Source organism: Oreochromis aureus, linkage group 11 (assembly GCF_013358895.1).
Source record: "Oreochromis aureus strain Israel breed Guangdong linkage group 11, ZZ_aureus, whole genome shotgun sequence".
NCBI classification, from domain to species: Eukaryota; Metazoa; Chordata; class Actinopteri; order Cichliformes; family Cichlidae; genus Oreochromis; species Oreochromis aureus.
In genome coordinates this window covers 37,401,967-37,429,301 of record NC_052952.1, presented here as the reverse complement: position 1 = coordinate 37,429,301, position 27,335 = coordinate 37,401,967, and the positions used below count along the sequence as shown (strand labels likewise).

At 46.6% G+C, this 27,335-nt stretch overlaps 2 protein-coding genes across 4 annotated transcripts; one reads left to right on the top strand and one right to left on the bottom strand.

The window, feature by feature from the left end:
• dcst2 (DC-STAMP domain containing 2) lies at positions 1–18,192 on the bottom strand. Its single transcript, XM_031726927.2, has 18 exons — positions 18,119–18,192; positions 17,824–17,963; positions 17,036–17,090; positions 16,834–16,957; positions 15,602–15,772; positions 15,289–15,390; positions 14,286–14,480; positions 13,908–13,973; positions 13,621–13,834; positions 10,487–10,644; positions 10,183–10,347; positions 9,937–10,104; positions 6,950–7,050; positions 4,109–4,263; positions 3,061–3,188; positions 1,986–2,079; positions 985–1,155; positions 1–841 (listed from the first exon to the last, which is right to left on the bottom strand). The coding sequence occupies exons 2-18, from the start codon at positions 17,922–17,924 to the stop codon at positions 655–657; spliced, it is 2,355 nt and encodes a 784-aa protein (XP_031582787.1). The 5' UTR covers positions 17,925–17,963; positions 18,119–18,192; the 3' UTR covers positions 1–654.
• On the top strand, positions 17,962–27,335 carry dcst1 (DC-STAMP domain containing 1). Of its 3 annotated transcripts, XM_031726930.2 has the most exons (16): positions 17,963–18,092; positions 18,201–18,326; positions 18,782–18,856; positions 18,938–19,066; positions 20,233–20,372; positions 20,491–20,659; positions 20,845–20,988; positions 21,608–21,729; positions 21,816–21,970; positions 22,044–22,143; positions 22,224–22,319; positions 22,924–23,050; positions 23,598–23,714; positions 24,804–24,946; positions 26,743–26,841; positions 27,133–27,335. In XM_031726930.2, the coding sequence occupies exons 1-16, from the start codon at positions 18,062–18,064 to the stop codon at positions 27,229–27,231; spliced, it is 1,872 nt and encodes a 623-aa protein (XP_031582790.1). In that variant the 5' UTR covers positions 17,963–18,061; the 3' UTR covers positions 27,232–27,335. The 3 variants fall into 3 exon arrangements, with proteins under 3 accessions (XP_031582788.1, XP_031582790.1, XP_039474947.1); XM_031726928.2 differs by having other exon boundaries at positions 17,962–18,326; XM_039619013.1 differs by lacking the exons at positions 17,963–18,092; positions 18,201–18,326 and adding an exon at positions 18,345–18,447.

The window sequence follows — 27,335 nt, the reverse complement described above, 5'->3', positions numbered from 1 at the left end:
GAAAAACAAACTCCAACAGTGGGTCTCAGTTTAGTTTACATGATAAAGGAATCTGTTGGTGCAACTCTTTCGACTTAAAGTATAAGAAATAAACGTGTAAAATTACAGAAAAAGTTCTGGTAAATCTTTGCTCCGACTGTCTTGTAATAATATATTAATAATAGTATAATAATATTTTTCTAATCACATAATTTTTAAATGTGGCTCTACAGTAAAAACAAAAACACAAGAAAGTTGTAAAACTTCTGAAAATACAAAATTTATCGACTGCTCCACATTTTCCAAACCCAACAGGAGTCTTTGCCAGGCCCATTCTGGCCCTCGGGCCTTATGTTTGACACACCTGCCCTGCTGGGATGAGCGCTTTAGATCTCGGACGTTCTCCTGTGTCCCGCCTTTTTGGGGCGGTCTCAAAAACAGCAACCTGAGGCTTCAGGTGTGGGTTCACGATACAGTCTGTTGTCTACATGGTCCGTTAATGTGGAGCACATCTGGATTCTCAGTGAGACGAGACTCGGACTTCAGAATTTGGTCCATATTTTTGTCCCTCTGTGGAAAAAGTCGGTAAATGGAGCTAAAGTTTTGTCATCGGGTTTTTCACGTGTAAATTTGCTTTAATAACTTTAATGACAAAGTAGAACATCTGGCTGAGCTTCATGGTCCAGGGGACGGAGCCCGGAGAGAATCCGATGGTTCTGGAAGGTCCCGGAGGTTTTGAGCACGATCGGGTCCGTGAATGACGACTGAGACGAGGGTCTCATGTTCTGAGAGAGCAGAGTTGAAGGAGTCGCTGTCGGACTCGCCTGACCCGGGTTTGTCCTGGTACATCATGTCTGCTTCACTGACAGCACCCAGAGTGGGAAAACAGATGTTCAAGACTTTTAAACTTAGAGCAGGTCACATTTAAAACTATCTACATTCGGACACACGATCCTTTAAGTTTACCATCAGCTTCTATCAAGGCCTGTTTCTGATGTGTCCTACCTGAGTTCAGAGTCCAGGTAAACACTGTCATCACTGCTGGGGCTCTCTCCTGCTTCCCTACCCGAGCGGTCACTCGGACTTTCCTGCCTCGCTGTGGGGATCCTCCTCTTTATCTGCGTCTTTGCCTGGGGGGTCGACGACGAACTGGGCCGCTCATCATCAGTGGAGTCTCTGATGATGAACCAGACAGAGAGAGCATAGACCAGTGGTTTCAAACTGTGGGGCAGGCCCCTGTTAGGGGACACAGAGCTGCAAGAAGGGGGGCAACTTCTTCCCAGATTCTGAATCCGGGGCAGGGAAGAACATGTTTGACTGATTTAGAGGAAGCACTTCTGTGCTGGAACATCTGGATCACTCGTCTGCTTCTTCACTAAATTTATTTTGGAAAATATTTTTAGACGCAAATATTTGTTGAAGGCCCCCGGGCACAAGTCCAAAGAATTTTACATGTTTAATGCGACTTCGATCGAGGAGAACCGGTGCCGTTCTCAGCTGCTCCAACAGCTGGGAAACATTTATCTCTGAATTAAATTCAGAAACCTAGCTGCACGCTAGGTTTCAGTTAACAGTGATGAGTCTACAGGGAGGCGTGTGTAGAAACTAAACAACAAAAGCAGAGGCTGACAAATGTAGCTAATACAAAAACCGCAGTTCCTCTGATGGCCACTTGAGGCAGGCTGCAGCAGTGAGTTAGCCCGTGTGGGGGCGTGGCCTCAGCTGTCGCCACCAGCTGTTTGTTTTTAAACAGTGTCAGCAGGCATCTCCGTGGAAACCACTGTAATTCTGCCTCGTTACTGTTGTTTGAACCCGTCACCCTGAGTCTCTGTGACTTCCTGTCACTGGATAACGTCAGAACTCAAATCCACGTGGCTACAAGAAACTCCAAGTGCTGCTTCTCTGCTTTATAAATCACTTAAAGCAGATTCAAAGAGACACATGGTGTGGCTGTTACAGACACAGCTTCGGCTCGATTTTACAGCCCTTCTCTGGCGTTCACTCACAGCTCGTCCTCGCTGTCTTCCTGGAAGGTCAGAGGTCGTACGCAGGTGACACACGTGTTCCCCAAACTCTGGAAGCACGGCCGACAGTACACGCCTGCAAAAACAAGATGGCAGCTCATAAAAAGAGCTTTCATTTTCATTCATGACACAAACTCTGAAATGGAAAAAAAAGGAATTGGAAGGACAAAGAGTTACCCAGGCTATCACTGGGTGCAGTCTGATATAATGTTCTCCTGCTGGGTGGACTGATTCAATGTCACAGATAAAAGGTGTTTTTTTTATTAACCTGTTCAGGTAAAAAATGTAATTCTCTCTTCGGCCTTTTTAAAGGATTCAAACAGTCCAGATTTCCCGGCTCTGCAAAAGCTAAACAGAAGCTAAAGAGTTAAATCTGCTACAGTTACAGTTATCTCTCACTTCAGCTGAGTCAACAACAGTGAGTGCTGCAGGACACTCCCTCAGCGCACACGCACACACACAAACACACACACACACACACACACACACACACACACACACACACACACACACACACACACACACACACACACACACACACACACACACACACACACACTCTCTTGTATACACAACAAACCTCCAGTTTACGGCGTCACACTGCAGGAATTTGTCCTGGTGTGAGAAATGAATCAGTCTTTTGCTGTGTTTTAATGTAAAGTGTTGACTCACTGTTTAAATACAAGGACGCACCTCAGAGACTAAATCACATCACATTCATCATCAGGGAGTGAACATTTTATGCTTCGTCTGACAAACATTCAGACTTTTCCGATTCATGATTTCAGGGTTGATGCAGATATTCGGCACTTGGATCCCTGTGCTTAGTTTCTGTTACAAATGTGCAGAAAATCTGCACAGACTCTCGATGGGATCAGGTGCCACGTGGGGAGGTTAAAGGTTAATCCACCAAATAAAAACTAAAAACCTCAGGACAGTTTTATTCAGTGCAGCGGATCTCAGTGAGCGACACTGGGACAGCGAGTAACGCAGGACCGAAATGAAAGAGACGGATAGTGAAGCCACGATTACCAGGGGCGCGCCCTCGTGGGTTTACCTGAACAGTGCAGGGCATCACAGATGACTGCGCTCAGGTCATGCAGCCTCAGCACCTCTCCACAGACCACACAGGAGGCAGGTGTTGACAAGCCCAGCAGGTGAGACAGGTGACCTCCTCCAGGTAACCTGCCAGATTAATGAAAACACATCCTGACCTTCTGCAGGTTCTGGTCCCTTAGTTACCAACCCTGTGATTAACGTAACCACACAAAACGTTTTAACATTAAACAGATTAAAGGTGATCTACTCTGCTCATCACTGCCAGACCTGTTGGATCAAGAAACCCATTAATCAGAAGCTGTGAAAGTGAAGCAGGATAAAAGATCACCACATCACGCCGCGATCTAAAGACACAAAGTCAGTGACATCGATGAGTCTGAGAGGGTCACAGAGACTCCAGTGAACCACAGTGGGAGCCGTTATCCACACATGGACAAAACCTGGAACCTTCCCAGGAGCGACCGGCCAAACAAAATTCATCCAGGAGGTCACAGAAGAACCCAGACCTGCAGGCCTCAGTTAAGGTCAGAGGTCATGATTCAACAAAATGAGAGTGTGCAAAAATGGCCTCCGTGGGAGAGTCCGATGAAAACCACTGCAGACCAAAAAGATCGTCTCACATCTGCCAACAAACATCTGCATGATCCCAGAGACTTCTGGGAAATATTCTGTGGACTGACGAGGCAGAAGCTGAACGTTCTGGAAGGTTTGAGTCCCGATACACAAAGAACATCAACCTACCACCACTATAGACAGACACGGTGGTGGTGGTGTGATGTCTGGGCTGCTCTGAGGGAGCGATGAGTCCGCTCTCTACCCTGTGGGAGGATGTCGGCCCATCAGGACAGAAACACAGCAGCAAGTTTTTATTCATCATTTTATTCATCACTTAATAAAAACCTGAATCAGACTGAATTTGTGTTAAATTGTTTCTGCACTGAGAGAAATACAAACTGTTTTGGAAATGAGTAAAATATTTTTTCATTCCCACAGCACCTAAAGCGTGCATGTGTCTCTGGGAGATGACTTTAAGTCAGTCTTTGTACCGTATCAGCAGAGCATGGAGACGTCCTCGTCCTCCTCCTCCTCCTCTTCCTCCTCCTCTCTGGTCGGTTGTGCTCCTGCCCACAGACCTCCTCAGGGCTCTGCGCATCCCCCTCCTCTGATCCAGGATGTGCTGGCGGAGGAACCGGATCCTCCCCTGTCGAGCGCAACAAGAACAGCCCAGCTCATCACGTTCATGTCTCACTTTTCCCTCACACATCCAGAATGTCACGCTCTGTGATTAACATCCACCACAGCAGCCGCTGGCAGAGTTTCAGTGTTTGTCACGGAGAGCTAAAGCACGGCGCTCAGCGGCAGGGTGAGGGCAGGTTCGCTCTGTTAGCCGAGAAAAGCGATGCAGAGATAAACGGACATGTTGCAACGACGCACTGACGGCCGACAGACAAATGTGAACCTCAAACTGCGCTCTGCCTCGACAGCTTCTTACTCTTTGTGAGGAAACATTAACACATAAGCAGCACAATGAAACTGGAATCATTAAAAAATTCCACGTTAAAGAAATTAAGCATAGTTTCACATTCCAGTGACCCACTGGTGTCATGTTCCCGCTCAGATTCCCACTGTGAATTTGTCCATCTGCTTCTCCTGCAGCTCCTCGTGGGTTTGTTTTAACCTGCGGTGAACCACGGCTAACACACCGACAGCTGCAGAAGCCTCGAGGCCCAAACTGACAGTTTCCTATAAAAATGACTGAGAACGACATTAATGGCATCAGACATGTTTGGAATGTCGTTGATGAAGGAAACAGTGAGACGAACACAGAGTAACCAACTAACCATCCTTGTATAAAACATCACAGGGTCATAAATGAACCCACGCTGTCATGTTCCCGGCGGCCTGAAGGTTCAGAGGATTCAGATCTAATCTGTCGAGGCTCCGACTCCAAACTAGCAGAAACAAAACGAAGCCGCCCACGAGGCCAAACTCAGCCCAGCAGCATCTCTGCAGCTCTCCCAGTCATCTAACCGGAGCCCATGAGGCTGCGCTCAGCTCAGATTTTGCCGTGACACTATGTGGCGCCACGCAGGAGGACGCCGGGCCAGCCAATCGCACCTCGAGCAGGCACTCCTGCCAGTCAGAAAAGCAACCACGCGCATAACATGCAGCTGATTATATTTCACTACAAACAGAAGAAGAGGAGAAATCCACAAAGTAACATTGGTGTGATTTATTGTGTGAAAGCTGCATCCAGCCTGCAGAGCAAACAACATGTGCAGCGGACCGCAAACTAACGTGCAGACAGAGGAAAACCAAACACCAGCAAACTGAACTTTTTCTGAGTGGGTTATTTCCCAGAAATTTCACAACCACCACGACCAAAGCAAAGAAAACAGATGTGTTAACGGATACGCTTTCTCAACGTTTGCCACAGCAGTTTCTGATCAACATTAGAAACAGTCCCCGCCTCAGAGCCGTCGACCGGCCGGGCAGCACAGGATGCTCGGTTCCCCGCTCTGGTTCCTGTGACCCAAACAATGAGGGTCGCGCAGCAACGCGCTGCCAAAATACTTCAGCTTGAAGCGCCGAGCACCTCCACACCATTAAACCTGCGTCAGCTGTTGAGCAGCACGCCCGCCTTTAACGTTTTCAGCATGGATGCTGCACAGTCATGCGCAGTGTGTACGACCTCAGAGCTGCGTTCGCCACCAAACAAGAGCAGCAGCTATTTACATCGACGGCCTTTAGTGATGGTGTGAGTAAGTGCAGGCTGCAGCTGGGTCCTCACCCTGATTTCCAACATGTGGTGAACGTGGATCTATTTGAATCCCGACCATAATCCTTTCCTAAACCACAGGCTGGATTTACAAAAGATGGCACCGCCACCGTGACATCAGCCGCTACGTCTCATCCCCAGCGGCATGCTGGGAAATGTTTCTAATCTTCATTGTGCAAAGTGTTTTGGCAAAAGTCAAACGTTGGTGTGATTTGGTGGCTGTTTATTTATTTATTTCATTTTGTGGGGAATAATCTAAGACTGGGAAAGCTTTGGCCTTTAAATTGGAGCTGAGTGGATGTGATATGGTTGCCGGGCTGGTTTGTGGGAGCAGCGTGTTTTCCTGACTTTAGCTTCCGGAGGCCTCGCCCGGGTTCGGGTCGCTCTGGCTCAGGTCTCTGTGAGGAGTGCGGACCTGCCTCCTCCTTCCTCCTCTCATTCTTTCGTTCTGCAGATTCTTCAGATGCCTCTCTGCTCTGTGACCTTTCACCCACAGCAGCAGCTGTTCTTCCTCTTCACCCGTCTCACCAAAACAGCACACCTTCGCTTGCAGAGGAGTGGGCGGGGCATGCAGGTAAAATAAAAAATCCTGCCCTGGGGCACAGCTCTCCTGATCCTCGTGTTGTCAGAGGATCGGTTTACATCATCTCTGCGAGGCTGGCCGTCGTCCAAAATCCTCGAAGAAAATATGAGCCGAGGTTTGAAAAAATGCGAGCCACCCAGGAGCGGCTGCGTGCGCTGCCAGACAGTTTTGTTAGAGGGTTCAGAGCTGGTTTAATGTTCAAATCTGATTCTCCGTGTAAATCCACACCCCCGCAGTGGATTTGAAATCAAACAGTGACGATGGACGACTGAAGTGCAGACCGGTTTACACAAAAACGCTGCAATAACCTGCAACAAGACGCTTTTCTTTGCAAGCTCCTTTGACTACGATGACCTGGATGACTGAGAACCTTCATAGACAACCTGCAACAAGGTTTCCGCCCACCCACGAATTTTCTCCCATTTCTCCATTTCGGGGACGATGCCTCTCGCCCTGTGAAGCGGGGACAGGCTCCCGCTGTCACAGGGCGAGATCCAAATCATGTGACTCCGAGTGTGTGCGTACCTGCTCTCTCTCAGGATGATATGAAGCACAGATGAGGCGTCTGCAGCGCTGCATGAATCCGCTGGTCAGAGACAGAAGCAGAGCCAAACCCAACAGGAAGCCTGCAACACAGACCACAACCAGTACAACCAGTAAAACAGCTGATCTGATTGGTCAGTCAGATTAGTCCCTTTATGTCTGAATGTGGATAAAAATGAAAGGTAAATATATGTGTGGCTGAAACACTGACGTTATCTTCACAGTGTGATGACAATAACGCTACAACACAAAGATGTCAATTCAATTCAGTTTTATTTATTTAGCGCCAAATCGCAACAACAGTCGCCTCAAGGTGCTTTATATTGCACAGTAGATAAGCCTTATAATCAAATCAGCCGTCTGACAGGCTGATTTGATTAGAGGTTGTAATCAGACAAACATCACATTTCTTTCATGTATCTGCATGTAAATCTCTGTAACCTGTTATAAAGTGAACATATTTGTGTGGACAGACAGAATGAAGTGTCAGTGGGCTCTGACACTGGGCTCCGTGATGGCTGGGTTCAGGCCTTTGTATTTGTTTAGACTTCATGTTTTTCTGGGCGAGTTCTTATTGATATCAGTATTTTATGATTTCATTGTAAGGTTTGAAGAGCAGAGCTGATGCTGTGGTCTGAATAGTTGAGTGGAGCCTGTAAAGTGATGAAGGATGCTATGACTCCGTGTTGTCACATCATGTCTTCGTGTTAAAAATCCGACCGTCTGCTCTTTCAGTTTTAATGAAACTCAAATATTCCAAAAGCTTTGGAGGGATTAGTGACTGATGAGTCATCACTAAGTTCAAAACAACACGACCTCTTCCTCTGCTCGTCTTTGTGATGTTTGCCATCTGCAGGTCAAAGCTGGATTAAAGCTCCTGAGTTTAGGACGTGTTTGTCTCAGAGACGTCATCACAGCTTCTCTCAACAGTCACTCAAAGCATTGCTTCCAGTCATCTTCGTGTTCAGACTTGGTCTGCAAAACGACGCAGTCGCTCCGACACTCGGATTCCACATTCCTGGATAGTTTTTTTTTTAAAATCCTCTTCCTCTGCTACTACTGGCCCGTTTCCATTACAGGAAGTTTCTATGAACTCAGGAATTTGGCTTTTATTTTATTAAGACTTTGCTTCCAGCAACAAAATGAAACCACTGATGCCTGAGGTGAATAACGATTATCTCATTACAATCAACCTCTTGGTGTGGCTTTTTTAACACAACAGGTGAGCAGTCAGCTGTTCCAGGTGATGCCCTGTAGGCAGGTAAAAAGGCCAGTGAGGACCTGAGTGATTTGGGCAGGGGTCAAGCTGCACGCAGTGGTCCAAGGAAGGACAACAGGTGAAGCAGCCCGTGTGCTCAAATCCCACATAAAGGTTACTGCAGCACAAAGGAGCCAGATCACTCCACCTCCAAATGAGCACAGAGCCACACCAGTGGAAGGTGGTGTCCCGGTCTGATGAATTACATTTCCTTTTCCATTGTTTACCTGGAGAAGAGATGGCAGCAGGATGTACTACAGGAAGAAGGCGAGCCGGTGCAGGCAGTGTGTGTGTGTGTGTGTGTGTGGGGGGGGGGGAAATAGGGCCTCAGATTGAGACAACATTCGTCTTTCCCTTCATGGCGGCGTCCTCTTTTGTTCAGGGATCATTTGGGTGGATTGGGGACAGCTAACAGCTAAAGCTAGTAAGGTTATTCAAAAAGCTCCAGATGCATAAACTGGATCTTGTAATCAGTGCCGAGTAGCAGGCCCATCGATCTATTAGTACAAAATCATATTATTTGTTAGATGACTGCATTAAAACTGCTCAACAGCAAAAAGACGCTTCAGAGGTCCAGTTAAAGGAGCTGAAACCTAGCAGACGGCTAGCAGCTACAGCCACCTGTGTCAATGCAGCCACGCCCATAACTTTAAGCCTTCCCAGCATTCCCATAATGGGGTATAAAAACTATTAATCAGCCCCAGTACAGGGGAAAAGTTTGTTCTGTCAGCCGTTTGCTGTGAGGTATTTTCACGCAGGAGTCTGTGGGAGGAACTATGGGGTTTTTTTCAGTATTTCCTTCTTGTCTTCATTTTTCAGTCGGTTCAAACTGAATGTGGCAGCACTGATTTATTCGAAGCTTTACGTGGTTTATCCTTCTTTAAAGTTCAATTAGGCCAACATAGCAAAATTGGTATGGCCCGATCTGGCCCAATGTGTAAGCACAATGTGCTTACACATGGCCCACGTACCGCAAAGAATGACGGCCCTTTGGTGGCCCAGATCTGGTTTGCCAGAGGTGGCCCACACATGGGCCAGCACAAGGCCAGTTTCAGACACACTGGTGGTCCTGTGCTGGCCCAGAACAGTTTCAGCTCTGGCCCCAGATGTCAGCCTAATGTGTACCTTAATCAAGCCATGAAATAACAACATGTGCTGGAACATAATAGTAACATGACGAAACTCTGTTCAGACTGATTCTTATATAGTGCTTTTCTTCTCTCCCAGATTACTCAAAGTGCTCTACACAACATGTCACATTCACCCAATCACACACTTTCTCTTAACTGAGTGCTTCCTAACTACATTCATACACATTCACACTCTTGACATGCAGACTGGAGGAGCCAGAGATCGACCTTCGGATCAGTAGGTGACCTGCTCTACCTGCTGAGCTACAGCCACCCAGTGGTAAACATGAGTGAACCCTCACTAGGTTTTGGATAAAGTGTACACTCACAAACCTGTCAAACCTGCATTTGAAACATTGGCTACCATAGCAGTAGAGTATTGCAACATGGCATTTGGGTCTTCTAACTAAAATAGGAAAATAGGAACATAAATATTGCCGTCATTGCCAGACCTGGCCCGCATCTGGTTGACATACACCCTGCCATGACACCGGTCAGTCAGAAGTGCCAGCTTGATGCTGGATCCGGGCCAGACCGGCTTGCTATGTGGGTAGTGATTCACTTCCTGTGTGATGTCATACCGAGGATGAAGCACGTGTTGTAGTTTGGTTCTGACGGCTCCAGCAGGCACTTCTTGCTGATCACGGTGATGTTTCCCCGCTGCAGGATGTTGAACGAGGCCACCACGTCTCTGTAGATGTCGGAGGCGTAACCCGACCCGTTCACCTGGACCGCCACCGTGACAGGAACTACCGGGACAGAGCGTCACGCCGGTTACCGCTCACAGTGAAAACATAAGGCTGTTTTTGGCAGGTGTGCTGGCTCACCTCTGGCCACGATGTCCTCCGTCACCTGGTGGTGCACCTGATCCAGAATCCAGAACACCAGGAAGTCCAGCGTCACCAACAGGCTGCCTACGATCAGGTGTCTGAAGACCGAAACCAAGCCTGCCATCACCGCCCGCCGCTCTCTGTACGTCAGCTGAAACGACACTGCAGGACAGACGCCTCAGATCGCTTCAATGAACATCGCTGATGCACAAACCATGACATCATCCAGCACCTGCTATCACACACACACACACACACACACACACACACACACACACACACACACACACGATGTACTCACGTGGTGTGATGTAGGTCTTGGCCTCTCTGCGTGTGATTGGAAACACAGAGGCTCCGCCTACTGAGGTCACCCTTTGGTCAAGGTCTTTAAACTGAGCAGTGATGTAGATGTTATCAAATTTAATATCGTGGAGGTACCTGTGTCTGTACTGCACTGCCCTGCAGACACACAACCACACCAACACCCATCAGCAACAATCAGCATTGAGGTTGACGCAAAGCAACGCTCGTGGATGCAGAAGACAAAGTGAAGTTTGGAGTCTTCCTACACCCCCGTTCTCTGCGGCCTGCTGGAGCGGGGGGGCTGGGAGGAGGAGCTGGCCGTCCAATTGGGGTCTGGAATGTGGGGCCTCCCTGCTGCTGGCGAGTTGGGGCAGTCTCCTTCTCTCCACCCCAGGGAAAAGGGTAACACTACCTGGGTCTGGGTGCAGTTTCCCCCTCCAGGGGCAAGGGTACCTAGACTCGGGGCTTAGAGTACGCTTGAGGAGTGTGATTGTGTGTACAGCGTCTCTCTATGTCTGTCTCCACGTTGGTTGAGTGTGGAGTAATTGCATATGAGAGCATGAGGGTGGGAATGGATGTTTGTATCTGTGTGTGCCTGTATGTCTGTGTCTATATGTCAGGTTGGGTATCAGACGCCACCTCTCTGGGGACATCTCAGGCCCTCCAAGGTTTGGAGGCCTATCTCCCCCCACCACTTCCCCTGCCAGTGGCAGACGCCCTCAGACATCGGTGCGTTGGTGGTTCTTTGTGTCCGGGGGTGGGCGCCCAGGTACACACCAGCTCACTCCTGGTGGCTGCTTGTCGGGGCCTGGAGCTCACTCAGGCCACTTCGGAGGTGGGGTGCCCTCGGCCTCTCGGCCCGGGGCTCGGTCACTCAGGCACAGCTGGCTGCCGGCGGAGCTCACGGGCACGTCACTGCAACCCCCCCTGGCTTCTGCTCCGCGGCTGCTGAGTGACCCCTCATCTGGGACTCTCCTCAGCTCTTTCTGGGATAGTGGCGCGGCTGCCCCTCTGTTGGTCTTCCTTGGTCTCTTGTGTTCTGGGGGTCTCTGGATGTCTGGAGCCTGGATCTCCTCCATACCTGCTTCATGCCCTGGAGGACGGGGCTGTGGCCCCCCCACACCCTCTAGCAGATCATTACATGAAGGAACCTTTTAAATACAAGCACGTCCATGCTCACAGGTGTACACACGGGTGGTCACACACACAAACTACACCCTTTTTGGCTCCTATCTCAAAGCACACTGTGCGCTGTAAATCTTATGTGCTGCACAATAATGTTTAATATTTAGTATTTCCTGTTACATTCACAGAGATCATCGTGATGATGTTTATTATGTTGCTCTTTTTTTTCTTCTGCTTGTTTTCTCTTTTTTCTTTCTCAACAGGTGATTAATATATGTATTTTTTGTCTGCTTATTTTGTTGGTTTTTGTTTTTTGCCCTTTTCCCCGTCCCTCTTCCCGCTGTTTTTCTTTCCTCTTTCTTTCTCCCTTTCCTTCCCCAGTCAAGTCTGTCCCGTATTCAGCAAGTGAAAATAAAATAAACAATAAAAGGTGAATCAAATAGACCATTACGGCAAGGCTGGGATGGTCCATTTGGTAAAGTAAATCCATTGGGCATCTTTCTTCACCTTCAGACAATAATTCTGATGGCAAAAGAGCCAAACGGGACAGGTTAAAAAAACAAAAAGAAGACATAAAGTGAAGTGCAAAGTGTGAGACGAGGGGAAAAAGTCAAATAAGGAAGCTCAAGGAGTAAAAATCGAATTAAAAATGCCACAAAGAGCTGAATATAACAAGATAAAGTGGTTCAATGAAGCAAAATACCTCAATAAGCAACATGAAACAGAATAAAAACAGCGTGTTAACTGATTAAAAAAGGAAACAAACACAGTGATGTGAGAAGACGACGCAGGGCTGAAATAAAACTGCAGAGATGAGATTACAGATGATTCTCTGCTGCACAGATGTTCCTGCGTGAGCTATGAAAGACTTCCTGAATCCGTCCTTGTGTAGCTGAAGTAAACTGAAGCATGTGGTTTGCATTTGGCCAAAGTGACCTAAAGCATGCAGAGTGTGTGCAGATGTCATGAACAAACTGAACCGTGCAGCTCGTGAAGTGTGCAGAGAACTACGAATAAAACATTTTCCTGCTTATTTTATCCTTTGGCGCTCACACTTACAGATCATCAAACAGATTTTAACATTAGACAAAGACACAAACTGTAAACACTGTTTTTAAATGATGAGCTGGTTTACAGGGAGAAAGCTCTCCAAACACACCTGCTCTGTGTGAAGAAGTAACTGAACCCCAAACCTAACACCTGGCTGTGCGACCATAACTGATGCTGACCAATGAGTGCTTCACATCGCTGTGGAGGAAACTTGGCCTGAATTATTTAAATTCAGTCAAATTGGAGGGTTTTCCAGCAGCGTCTTCAAAGCCTCGCTCAGACCTTCATTTTGAAGGTCTGAGCGATTTTAGGTTCTGTGACCTCCTGGATGAGTCGTCGATGCGTTCCTGAAGCAATTTTGGTCGGCCAAAGTTTTACAGGCTTAGAGACGGCTCTGCAACTGTCTCCAGCCTGATGGATGTCAGTGACGTTGTGTCTCAGCTGCTTCTTTCGATCGAGGAATGATGTCCTGCTGTTTGGGATGTTTTGGCGTGCTTCGCTTTGTCAGACGAGCTTTGTTTAAGTCTGCAGCTTTTAGATGCATCCCTACTCCAACACAGCTGAATCAAATGGTTGGATCACGTCATCAGCATGCCATGAAGTTTGGCAAAGGCCGGATAGCAAGCCATTCATTTGATTGGAACAAGGATGCGTCTACAAGCTGCAGGACGGTAGCTCTCGAGGACCGGAGTTGGACGTCCCTGGCCTGATCAGGCCCGGGTGTGGCCCTTAAACTGAACTCGTGCTTTCCAAAAACTGTAGTTAATCACAGTTCATTCATGAGTTAAGGAGGGGACGGTTACTTGTGGTGTGATTGAATGATTTTAAAGTGTTGCATTGCATCCATCACTGTGTGTAGCAACTGAGGTGTATGATTCACAGAAACTGAAGTGTGCAGATGTTGTACAGTAGATAGATTCAGTGAACCAAGTGTGCAGATGTGAGAAGAGTCCTGACCTCAGGAAGGAGCAGGCGAGCAGGACGAGGCCGACGTATGCCAGCGGTCCACTCAGCTTCTGAAACACTTGAAGTTCTGATGAAATCTCCGCCATGATGCTTTGAGACATCTGGTGCAGAGACTGGCTGCTGTTAGCATCCAGGTCAAAGTTCAGTGAGGCGGAGATGTTGAACTCAAATTCACGCTTCATCTTCTGAAACACTGCGATGACAGCTGAAAGAGGCAGGAGTCAGACTGTGCGGAGGCCAACAGTAAACACTAAACAATAAAGACGACATGGACTCACGAGCCGCGAGGCGTTTCCTCAGGTGGTCGGCGATGTAGGAAGGGATGACGCAGAAGAACTCACCAGCTGAAAGACCAACAAGGAGACGATTAAAGACACGTAAAGATGAACATGAGAGCAAATACAGAGTTTGGAATCTTTGGATATTTCTGCTTTCAGTCAAATCCAAAAAGAGTTCGAATAAAATAACTGAAATAACTGAAACGTGCGTAACACTGTCCTGGATCTTGAACAGTAGATCTTGTCTGACACTCCTGTTCCAGGTTTTATTCTTTAAATCTCTGGAATTACATCCTGACCTTCTGTAACTTTGATATTTGTGTCCTGAATGCCTCTGAGGGTCAACGTCCACACAAGGACTGGGATACGTGGACGTACCGCGGGCCAGGTTGCAGAGCGGCAGGAAGCCGTCCACGATGTCGCACAGGAAGTTGAAGTCGCCCAGCAGCTCAGAGCAGTCGCTTCGAGCTTCCTCAAACAGTGACCGGCACTTCCTGTACGGAGTTCCCATCTTTTCGTTACAGATGTCCCCGATATCGGCCAGGAAGCGCAGGACGTTCCTCAGCGTGCGAGCTGCAGGGTCAGAGGTCAGAGGTGTAAGGTGAGTATCTGCAGTCATATGATAAACACGGTCGGTCAGACACATACGGTCTCCCATAAGGCCTCAGCCCGCCCACAGTGCCACACACCTCAGACCCAGCTCCTCCTTTCCTTTACCAAACACAGAAACTCAACTTAATATATGATGTCACCGACACCTGTTCTGTTGTGGGCGGGGCCTGCAGCTCTCTGAGAGTGTGGATTCCCAGGTAAGCTCATGGAAGGTGAGCAGTCAAATGTAAATTACTGTGGATGAAACCATCAGTCCTTTTTACTAAAGGGCTGTACTTGCTGCCCTCACAGTATGTTTAGGGTAAATTTCATTCATCTACACCAAATGTTGAGAATGTCTGAAGAGCCGATCTGAAATAAATACATGGATCAATAAATGTTTTTACAATCTTATGATCCTCTGAAGCATCTTTGATGTTTGTTAGCTCAGTAAAAAAGTTTCTAATTGGTCCATTTTGTTATGTCACAGTTGCAAAGCTTGCATTTATATCGCATCCACTCTTCATGCAGCACTTTACTCAGCACACTTCATCTGCTTCACAGTCACGACCACTTTAGAATCACTAACTAACAAACGTGCATGTCTTTGGGACAGAAATAAACATACAAACTGCACACAGAAATACCCCGGCTGGGATTTGAATCAGGAACCATCTCCCTGTGAGGTTCTGGTGCTGGCCACTGTAGCACCATGCACTGGCTACAGGTGGCTGTCTCTGCAGGAACTGCTGTCAGATATCAGCTGATAGTGTTAAAGAGGCTGACTTACCAACATGGCGGATGCTGTCTGTCATAGCGTAGATGAAGTTCTGGACTCTTCCCGCGACGGCGTACGCGTTTCTGCTGATCTCCCTGATGTGGTCCAACACGGCTGCAAACCAACAAACACACTGACGCTCACAGCTCGCCACATTCATCTGATTTGTGACTGGATCAGAAAGATTTATATTTCTATGAAACTGGAGAAAAATGGCAGCAACGGAAATAAATTCATATTTTGTTTAAAATTCTACTTAATTTCAATATAAAACATGAGTGGTATATTTTTAGGAGAGGCTGTAACAGCAGTGGGCGGGTCTTACAGAAAAGGGGCGTGGCTGCTTTCTGCATTAGTTCCTGCGTTTGATTGGCTGCCAGCTCAGCTCCACACAGCAGGCTGGAGGCGGCTCGCTCGGTGTTCTCCAACGTGTTGCTGAGCGGACCGGACACGAGCAGCGACACGAACATGAGGAGGAGGAAGTTCCTGCCATGACCTGAAACACGGGAGGACACAGCGTGGTCAGGGACCTGGTGTCTAAGTCGGAAGCTCTGATTATGACCCTACTGGGAACTCCATGTTTATTTGGGACCTCCACTTCAGAGCTCGAACTGTTTGGGAGGATGTCCAACTCTGAAGGTTCGGGAGTACGTAGTCTATGTGTTGCTTCAAATCTATCTGAGAACTCTATTTGTGCCATTGAAGGTTTCGTACCTGGAAAAGTGGAGAGTCACGTTTTTTCTGAATCAATTTGGAGCCTCTAGCTTGAATTGTGAGCTCCTGGCCTGGTTTATGAGCCCTAACTCATACTGAGACCTGAAACTGTAGCTCTAACTCCCTTTGAGAGCTAGGACTTCATTTAGAAACGATTCTCTGTTTTGGAAGCTCGTCTCACTCGAAGATATAAGAAGACGGTTTACTTTAAACTTGACTTCATGTCTAGATTTTGCACAAGAACAGCACGATGTATTTGTTCTTAATGTTGCTCCCTTTAACATAGCGAGTGACGTTGTGTGCAGTGGACAAAGATGTAGAGCTGCGTTATTCATGGGAGCGTGTAACGATGTCATTTTGATTGTTTCAAAGTAGAAGTTTTGAAACTGAATTGTGCACGAGCTCAGAAGTGTCTTATTTAGAGCTTTAAAGGAATGCCACAGCAGGAAGCTTGACCTCCCAGTTTTCACTGTGTTTGGGACCACTAGCTCAACTTTGGCCCTCAGTCTCTCAGAGCTCTGTATCTGACGGTGTCACCTGTGGGACGTAACTTTATTCAGGAGCGTTTTGAGAGCTCTGACTTCAGTTAGAAGCTCTGCCTGTGTTTCAGAGCATCTGGCTGGCTCGTCCTCTGTTTGGGGACTAAAAGAAGTTGTGCTGACGGGATCACTACCATCCTCATGTAGTAACACTAACGATGATGACTTATTAAAGTCTCTTCAGTACTGCCAGACACGATATTGTCAATTTTTGGATGTTTTTCTCTTCTACACCATGTCAGATTTATATCGATGAACAAAGAGAGGATCGGTATAAAACCTCGAAGGTGCGTCGCTGACAAACCTGAGCAGATGGAGGGCAGCATCACTATGATGCTGGCCCTGACTCTGACCGACAGCCCCATACCGAACGCTGCCAGACCGGCCAAACCCAGCGTGGTGTGGGCGCAGAACCACAGCGGCTGCTTCTGCAGGAGGAGAGTCATGAGTCCGTACAGAGACGCGATCAGCAGCCCCGATACAAACGCCACCATCCTCTGCCCCACCTCCACCACGTGAGCTCTGAGCTTCCTCCTGCTGAGGCGAGAGCGTCCCGCCGGTCTGTGGAAGGAAAAACTGTGAACAACATGTTCACTAACCTGCAGCATAAACCACATACACATGAAGCTACAGTGCTGCCACCTGCAGGCCGTGACATACACGAGGGTTCACAGTGGCTAGGATATTTATCAAAGATCAGTCTTTGTAGGACAAATTTAATAAAAATCTAATAAAAGTTTAAAACATCAGGACAAACAGAGACAACTATAACTGAGCTACAGACTTTAAAACTATCAAAATATCTGTGAGTCCTGAGTAAGAACAGCTACATGTCTCTGTTACACCATTTTAATATTGGATTCATAGAATAGAAACGATGAGTGTCAATGTCAGCTATGCAGTAAAGGTCGGCAGAGACACGGTGACGTCAGCGAGGTCTCATGCTGGGTGTGAAAGCAGAGCTGATAGGCCCGTCAGTTTATCCTCTCCTTTCACCCTGATGCAGGTTGTAACTTACAAAATAACATCCTGTTGTGTAAACTCGTCAGAGTTCACTCTGGGGCTATTTCCCCAAATAAAGTCAGTCTGAGGAGCCCCACCCCCACGGATTTGTCAGGTTCACTTTCAGACCCAGAACCTGCTTCCATCATTTATATACAGTAAAATAATTTGCAGGAAGTGAAAAGGTAAAATGTTCTGTGATGAGGCTGTAGAGTAGGTTAACATCCAGGTCACTGTATATGTGTTAGCTCAAAGCTAACAGTTAGCACTCAGGTGAATCTGGTTCCTCTACCTGCTCAGAGCTCCTCTGATGGTCTCTGTGACTCCGCCCCTCTTCACCTGGACTGAGATGTCACTTTTCATCAGGAGCTTTTTCCTTTCTTCACTCTTCATCTTCTCTCTTTTACACCAGGGGAAACGTTTCTGCGTTACCTGGAAACCAGAGACACATCACGTGACAGGCCGCAGCTAACAGAAGCGCCAACAGTCAAACGACAATACGTTTGTAAGCGGTGTGTGTAATGTAGTGAATGATGGCTGACACCGGGACACGTCACAGCCGTGAGTTCACCCACAACAACTCAAACCTCAGCGATGTGGAGCTGATCAGCCCTGAGGCTGCCGGCCGACGGTGGAAACCTGTTTCCAGGTGTTTGTGCTTCCTTACAGCTGCGCACAGGTGCGTTCAGACCATCCTGCCTCCAGGTGTCCACCGGTTCCTCTTCAGCCAATCAGAGGAGTTTCCGGTGGCTCGCCCGCTCTTCAGAGCGCTGTTTGGAGCAGCGACGGGTACAGGTAACATCTCCAGCGACACACCTGAGCGGTTAATCCCTGAGCTCAAGTCCCTCCATGATGGAAACCAGCACGGACATCAGAGCAAAAAGACGCTGCGGAGCTGCGCTCATTTTGGGGCTTTGTTCAGTCTGACACTTATTTGATTTTAACAATGATTCTTTTAGATTTCAGATGTTTTTGTCTTAAATCTACTGTTTTGTTATTATAACTGTTTCTCTGCATTATTGAAATTATTCTTTGAGTTCTAAAATTAAACAGTTAAATTTTAATTTATTATTATAAGCTCTAATATCGTTAGTACTCTACTCAAGTGTAACAATTTAAAAGTATTATGAAATACTATGAATGTTAAGCTCTTCTTTTACTTTCCAGCTCTTTTTATTATTATTCTAAAAGGTTATTAGAAAAAAGCTGAAGTGATGTTTGACCCCTGTTGTTGTTCATCTGACCATCAGTCCTGTTCCTGGGCATCGCCCACAACCTCCCGCTGACCTTTGACCTGAAGGTGGCAGTAGGATGTTTGTTTGTTGGTGAGGCGAGGTCGCACACTCGCATCTGTTCTTTGAAACATGTTTGAAACACGTGGAGATCTGACCGAGTGTGTGTTTCAGCCATGTGTGTCGCAGGCGGACTCCTGTCCTCGTCCTTCAGGTGTTCGGTCCTCCTCATGTTTCCCAGCATGCTCGGCTCCCGTGGCCGCTCCTACCTGATGTTGCTGACCCTGTCTGTGCTGTACGCAGGTAAACACACACACAAAGACCTTCGCGTGTGTGCACACGGTTCACAGTGTGGCTGTCACTGTCAGTGCCGTGATCTTTTTCATGGAGTCATATCAGAAACATTCTTGTGTCCAGTGAGTCCAAAGTTTCATGAATCTGCAGGAATCAGCACATATTTGACTTTTTAAATGAAATAACAAAAATAATGAGCTCAGAAGGAGATGGAGGGAGGATCCACTCCTCTCGTCTGTACCTTTGAAAGTACAGATGTCCATAGTGTCTTCAGTCTGCTCCCCTCGCTCGTGTGTTTGGTGAGACCAAATCATTGGTTCATCATTTAGGAAACAAACAGAAAACCCAGAAATAACATTTCTACAACCTCCACTGTTTCTTGTCAGCAAAATATTGATCAGCAGGACAGATTTAATAACACTCAGCTCAGCAAACATTAAACTAACACTGTTAAAAATAAAGTGCAGCAATCAAACCAGCAGAGGTCACTGCTGTCTAACCTGTTCCCGTGTGACTTTGGGATACACTGATGCACTGATCAGTGTGAAAGAGTTCAAACAACACCAACAATCAACATGTGCGTCGTCCCGAGGGCTCAGACTGAGGCCGGCTGCACTTCTTTTTGGTTTGTGAAGATGTTTCACTTAAGACGTCTTCAGTTCTGAAAATGAGAAGCTCCTTTGTTGACAGCTGAAATGTCTCGTCCTTATGAACCAAAAAGCTTCATTCAACCACTTAGGATGAACCAATAGTAAATACGTATGAATGAATGAAAGTAATTTGACAACAGTTAGAATGTCAAAGACTTCAAAGGACTTCTCATGTGATGGAGTGACATAAAAGTGAGTGTTTGAAAATGTTTCAAGAAGTGGTTTAAAGGACGTCACTGATCCTGTCAGCCTGCTCAGTAACATTTATGAGTCTGAGTGATGCAACATGCACTGAGACAGTCAGACAGCAGTCAGACATACTGGGTCCACAGGCCTCACTGGACCCAGTATGTCTGTGACTGATTGAACACTAAAGAACAAAGACAGGACCTGAAATCGAACCTTGTGGTACACCAGTGTTAATACAACATGCAGGTACGAGTGGTTATCTCTGCGGCTGAATGGGTCTGATTAACATGTCTTCAGGTGTGTTTTGTGTCATGTGATGCTGCGTTCCGTCTGCAGGTCCACTTTCAAACATCCAGCGTAATGTGGAGGCCGCCGCTGTGTCTGTGAGCTGCAACCTGGACCTGCAGGTCCGTCACAGCAAGCTACTGTGGAGAGAAGCCATCAAGCCATTTTTAATCATCACACAGGAGCTCATGGTGAGAGGACTATGTTTCAAAGCTCCTCTAATTTAACATAATAATAATTATCAACCTAACTACAGCCATGAACATGAAGCTGGAGGAGCCTCAGATCCATCTTTTGCTTCTCTTCCAGGATGATAAAGCAGGTTTTGAGTTGGAGGCTTTAAATGTCAGCAAGAAGTTTCAAGACATCAGAGACGAGATGGTCCTTCAGTACGGATACGACCGATTCGAAACTAAACAAGGCAGCGGTAACAGCACCCAGGAGGAGTTCACCGCCAAGACCCTAAAGCAGTGTGACAGTAAGTCAGAAACACCAGACATAAAGTTCAAAGGTTTCAGGCAGGAAACACGAAGGATAAATCCACAAATACGAGAAAACAATCGCTTTAAATGTCGTCACTAATGTGATTCACATGATTTCACACCTCTTCACAAACTTAGATTTCATTTAAAGATGAGAACCCGTGCGTGGTTTAATCCCCAGGTGTGGTGGCTCAGGGCGTGCAGCGGTGCGTCGATTGGTTCACCAACAGGTGGACGGCGTGTTTGGAGGCGATCCCCGTCCCCGTTATCAACTACATCCTCTGTGTTTCCATGAAGTTTCACTTCCTGTGTGACATCATGAAAGGTAAAACGTAGTAGGTACCATGGTGTTTTGAAATATCCACATCCAGCTGACCCGATGGCGTGCACTCATCAGAATTTAAACTATCACCAGAAAGTCTTTGCGTTAACAAATAAAACTGAAATTGAGCTCAGGGGTACTTTGGTGTAATACCACTTTGAGCCACAAGGTGACACTGAGTCAGTGCAGCATCCAATCAGAACGCAGCATGACATAATCCAACATTATTGTTGTTAGCTTGGTGTTAGTCTGACATTTGTACAGAATTCACATGGATGTAACATTTAGCGACTTGTTCTGAGAGCTCGAAGAGTTAAAAACTGAGCAGTTATATTTTTAAATATTTAAAAAACGACTACACTAAACCTTTCTGGTAAAACGCTGCCATCTTGTGGTGGAAGTTTTTATTAAATTTAGCTAAAGGTTTTACAAAAAGCACCTTTAAATTTGAAGGTGTGCAAACATTAGCTTCAGTGTTCTGAATGGTATAATCATGTTCAGAGGCAAAACTAGCAGGTCCCAGGTAACAAGTGTCCTCAAACGTAAACGGCAGATTATTCTTGATTTCATATTTCAGGGTTTATAATCTTGTGATCTTTAGTTCTTCTCCTCCTCCCGTCAGTCATGACTCCGTGGTGCAGGGAGAACATTCCCGTGGAGGGAAACTTTGGTCAGCTCTTCGACCGGCTGAATGTTTCCGTTGACCTGCTGTCCAGAGAGTTCAGCACCGAGCTCGCCGTAGAGGTTAGACCTGCACCACCCATCCTCCAACACCACCCACGGGAGGAACCCAGAGTCGGGTGAAATGTAACCTGCATGTCGTCTCACAGGAGGAGGAGCAGCCGGTGCTGAGCGAAGCTCTGCTGGACCAACAGTTCACCGACGCTGTCAAAACATCCTTCCAGAAACTGACGTCAACGACAGGACGGGTGCTGAACATCCTGCAGATACTCCTCTCCCTTACCTTCATCACCATCTTCACCCAGTAAGAGTCTCACCTTCACCTTCATCTCGTTAAGATTCACACCTTCATCTCCATCTTCTTTTCTCCTCTGCAGGGCGTTTGGGTACCTCGGGCAGTACAAGAGGGACATTTGTTTCGACAACGTCTACATCACCACCTACTTCAGACAGATCGATGCCCGCAGACGGAAAGCGGTATCATTCGCATCCTCATCATCCACACTTCAGTACAGTCCAAGGTCTGACCCTCCTGTCCTCTCCTGTGCTGCGTTTAGGGGAAGCGCTGCCTGCTGCCTCTGAGGAAATCAGAGAAAAACAAGCTGATCAACCCCTGCAGTCTGAAAATTTACCCCGAAGAGGTCAAACAAGTGGTGCGTTCAAGAGCAGTGCGAAGACTCTGGCAGTATTTATTTATGTAGGCTAGAGCGCTTCACAAAGTGCTTTACAGGAAATAATCCACTATAATAGCAGCAGTAACGCCGACTCCTCAGTTCTTCTCACTCACCTAAAGTTCAGCATATTTGTTAAAGGATCCTTAACCTAAACATTACTTTTCCAACTTTTTAGGTTTAAGTTATTTTTAAAAATAACATGTTTTGACGTGGTCCAATGAGAGTGCTGCACTCTCACAAACAGGCCTGCAGCAAAAGCACATTTCTGTCCCTACAGGTGCGCCTGTGCACCCATTATTGGACCTTTAGGTAACTATATGTAGATTTCTGTACAGTTCCTTCTAGATTCAAGGTGCAATTTCAGGACACCAAATACACCCAAAGGTGAAATATAACCTGCCCGGCAGGTTTTTGATTTACTTGCAGAATTTCCTGTCTTATTGCTGCTCTCACCACTTCCTGTTTCAACCCCTCAGTGATCCCACCCTTCACTCCTCACCTGTCTGTCTGTAGCAGAGCTCAGAGCCAAGACAGCAGACTAATTATAGTGTGTGTGTGTGTGTGTGTGTGTGTGTGTGTGCAGATGACTGGTGTGTTTCAGGTGCTGATGGTCTTTCTGCTCTCCGTCATCCTGCTGACTGTCGACTTCTCGCTGTCCCACGTGCTGGACATCATCAGCAGACACACCCTCACCCATTTCAACATCACCAGTAAACACACACACACACACACACACACACACACACACACACACACACACACACACACACAGACACTACTCTCCAGTCTTAAATCCCATGCATGGGTCACCTGTGTGCAGGGCAGGTGATTTGAACATCAGCTGTGAGTGACTTATATCAAGTTTGGAGTTGCTGTGGGTCAGTTCGATGTCGTGCTGAAGAACCAGCAGGATGATTGAAGTGAAAGAGGTTTACAACCTGTATTAAATAAAACTTATTCTAAGTGGAGCTGATAACAACACTCGTGTTTCAAACTCTGTGAAACACATAAACTGGACAGGATATATTCTGTTTTCGCCCTGCGTCAGGTTGGCGATCTGTCCTCTCGTCCTGTGGTAGCTCCAGCTCTCCAGCGACCCATAAATAATAAATGTTTTATTTTATCTTCATTAAACAGGTAGTCCCATAATAAATGTTACTCTGCTCCAATCTCATGTGTTTAGGTTTATTTAGCAGAAATGCTGCAGATTGAACCTGCTGACTGCAGGGAGTTTGTGACTCCGCCCCTTGTCTGCAGGTAGTCACCAGGTGGACATCAGAGTGGGAGGGGACACCATGATGGCCCGCCTCCTGAGGACATCAATTTCAGCCTTCAACAGCTCATCCACCCTCAATATCCAAAGTGACAACCAGGGTGGGTTGTAGGTTAAAGGTCACACAGGATTTGTTTAACACAGTGGTTCCCAAACTTTTTTTGCTGGGCCCCCCTTGTTTAACAAGAAAAATGTTCGCGCCCCCCCACCCCCGCGCGTGCACGCGCGCACGCACACGCACACGCACAAACACATCCTTCAACCACACACACCCATATTTTGCTCCATTGCGGTTTATTTCACACCTCAAACATTACTGTCCCTGCATTTAGAAAGGCAGAGGCATCACGGTGTAATTATTTTACATGTAGTTGGTTTTTTTTCCTGTGTAATAATGTTCAACATTGCTATCAATACATTTTTCAAAAAAACCCTCTACAAAATGGGTTCAAAAACATAAACAACTGTGGGATACTGTTTGTCCGTGATTTGAACAGCCCAGCGCTGCTCCCGATGCAAGGAAAACTAATTCTGCAGGGAGACCTACCTCAGCACTTGTGCAGGTGAAACCAAAGGGAAGATATGCTTCACCATATTTTCTAGTCTTTGGCTTAGAATGAAGTTGGTTTGGAAACATATTCAGCTATGCTTCATCTCCTGCTTTGCGTTTGTGTGGGCGCCTCGTGCTAGCAGTGTCCAAGCATTGTTTTTGTTTTTTTTCCCTTTTCATGCCGCGCCCCCCCTGCAATAGCTCTGCGCCCCCCCTAGGGGGCGGGCCCCACACTTTGGGAACCACTGGTTTAACATGAATTTGTTGAACATTCAAATTCACCAGATCCTTAAACAACCAGAGAATCAGGCCTAAAAGATGACCACCAGAGGGCAGTATATAACAATACTGTTACATATGCATCATCCTGACGGCACAATTTAATGATTCACATTTTCATGTTAATGTTTCAATGATGAACAAAATCACTAATTCAGTCAGACTGATTTTACTATCTGTCCATGTGTGTGTCAGTTACATCTCTGACAGGGGAGTAAATGTTCCTGTTTGCTTTGTTGGACGCTGAAAGTTTCAATTCTTGACTGACGAACCTTTGATGACGGCGCAGTTTGTCTCACAGTTTGTATTTGTCTCAAAGCACACACACCAGTGTCCCACACCTCTTCCTCTCCCCCTTCAGAGTGCATGTCCCCCGCCTCCACCCTCTCTGCTGAGGTCTATGTGAGATGTGTGTGTTGTGTCCTGCTGGTGGCGCTGTTCAGCTGCCTTCAGGTTTACACCAACCGGCTCCGACGGGTCATTGCTGCCTTCTACAACCCCAAGGTGAGCACACACACACACACACACACACACACACACACACACACACACACAAATACATACAGACCTTTGCCTGTGGAATAAAATAAAATAAAACATCGTCTGCAAACATATAAAATGATGAATATTTTCAGTGTTGGGGTTAAATATCCGGATTGTATGATGCTAACATGCTAATTTTTCATAATACATATTAATGTTACTGTGCTAATGTTTTTGCACATATAGCATATCATATACTTAAACAGAGAGTAACCAAGGTGGCTCATGACCAACGTCTAACATGAAAAATCACAGGTTCGAGACCAGAAGCAGCTGTAAAATCTCCTGGGGTTGCATCATAAAGGATATCCAGCATCGAAATCTGTGAATCAAATATTTGGAGCCAAAAGAAGGGAGAACAAAACAACCCATAGTTATGTATTAAAATTGTACTTTGAGACATCATCATGCAGGGTTTCTGGGTAATTCCTCTCTGGCCTGTCCACATACATTTGGCTCTAAAGTGCTGTGTGCCCTCCTACCCCCCTCCTTTCCTGCCACATAAGTATATAAAGAAACTCCTTCATGTGTGAAATCAAATCAAATGTATCATGTAAATTTAGCAAATTTTCATCTGCATACAGAGACAAAACTGATGTCACATTTCTGGTGTGTGTAAAATCAGACGTTTGTATGGCGTTAATATTCTGAGTTCTCTGTGCTCCGGTGATCGTTCAGCTCAGTCTTCAGTGACTATCAAAGCGTTTCCCTCGTGTGTGTGTGTGTGTGTGTGTGTGTGTGTGTGTGTGTGTGTGTGTGTGTCTATTTCCTCTTTATTATTTCCTTCTATTGCCACGGCGGTGTTTGTTGTGTTTGGTAACGACTGATCACAAACAGACAAACAGAGATTCGGATGGAGTGCGTGCAGCGGCCGGTTTGCTGTACTGTCTATAGTGACAATAACAGCATTTGTTGTGTTTATTAGTAAACAAAGAAACATGAAACGAGTCATTGTTTTGGTTTGAGCGCACTCCGTGATGTCACTTCCTCTCCTGAACTGATAAAGAAGCAAACTGCTCAAACTCATTAGCACGCACACTCTGTTTAAACGCTGAGAGCTGCTGTAAATCTGATCTGAGAGCAGATTAGTGTAAGAGCATTACAGCTGAGCTGACTGTGGCCGAGAGACATTCAGATAGAGAGAGAGAGAGCGAGGCTGTGAATGAATGAATGAAGGCGGAGCTTCAGGTGCACACGTGTTCTGCACATTCACATTCAGCACTTTGCAGTCCAGCATCAGCTGCTGCTGATGACACGTTCACACTGAGGGTCAGAGAGTACTCGCATACAGCCGTGAGTGAGACGTTCCTGCCAGAGTCCTGCAGGTCTGGTTCTGACCTCAAACCTGTGCCGACAGCACCTCTAACAGGAGAACAGCTTTGTACAAACGTGTTATATTTCTGCACATTTTTACATAAACATGTGAACATAATATACAGATGAGATCAGGTGACAGTCATTTTAATGTAACACTGGCAAGAAAAAATTCCCTTTAAACTAAATCAGTGACATAATAATAACGTGCATTGTTGCACATGCAGAGAAAATATCATGTTTCTGCTGCAGAGCATCACTCACCTGGGCACACAGTCAGCACCAGGTGATGAAGAGTAGGCCGGTCCTGAGTTAAACTTCTCTCAGCTTTGATTAGAGCGACTGAATCGCTTTTTAGATTTCAGGTCTTAAGGCAGAAATATGAAGCATAAAAAGAGTTTCTATGCATGTAAAACAAAACGTCGTCTCTGTCTGTCTGTCAGAGGGAGAAGACGAGGATCTTGTTCCTTTACAACCTGCACATTCACGGACGGATTTCCAGCAGCGACAGGAAACGCATCATCAGCCGAGGACAGAGCACAGTGAGTGGCTTTCTGATTAACATCCCGCTTCCTGCCTGTAAAACCACGTTTCACTGAAGTCCGCTCTCAGAGGTGTTTTTCACTGGGACATAAAAACAGCACGAACATCAGTCAAATCTGATTGGACACAGTGCTTAAACTTTACAGATTTTTGACTCAACATAAACTTTTAAAAATGTTTTCTTGTCCTGGAGGTTTCACGTCTGCAGCTGCAAAGTTCTCACACAGACTGCAGTTCTGGATTGTTTGTGCTACGTCTCCGTATGTTCACGTCTCCTCTGATGCCTTCAGGTGTTCCAGCGCCTGCTCAGGTGGGGGCACTGCCTTTGCTGGCATCATCACGGACAGGAAGCGTCCAGCTCTGACAAGACGCACTACGCCAGCGGTTAGAGGAGAGAGAGGAAGCTCCACCTGGATGAAGAAGAAGACGTTTTTTGTGGCAGACTCGAGGTTCAGGCAATAAAAACAGATTCAGTTCAAACTGGACTGAAGCT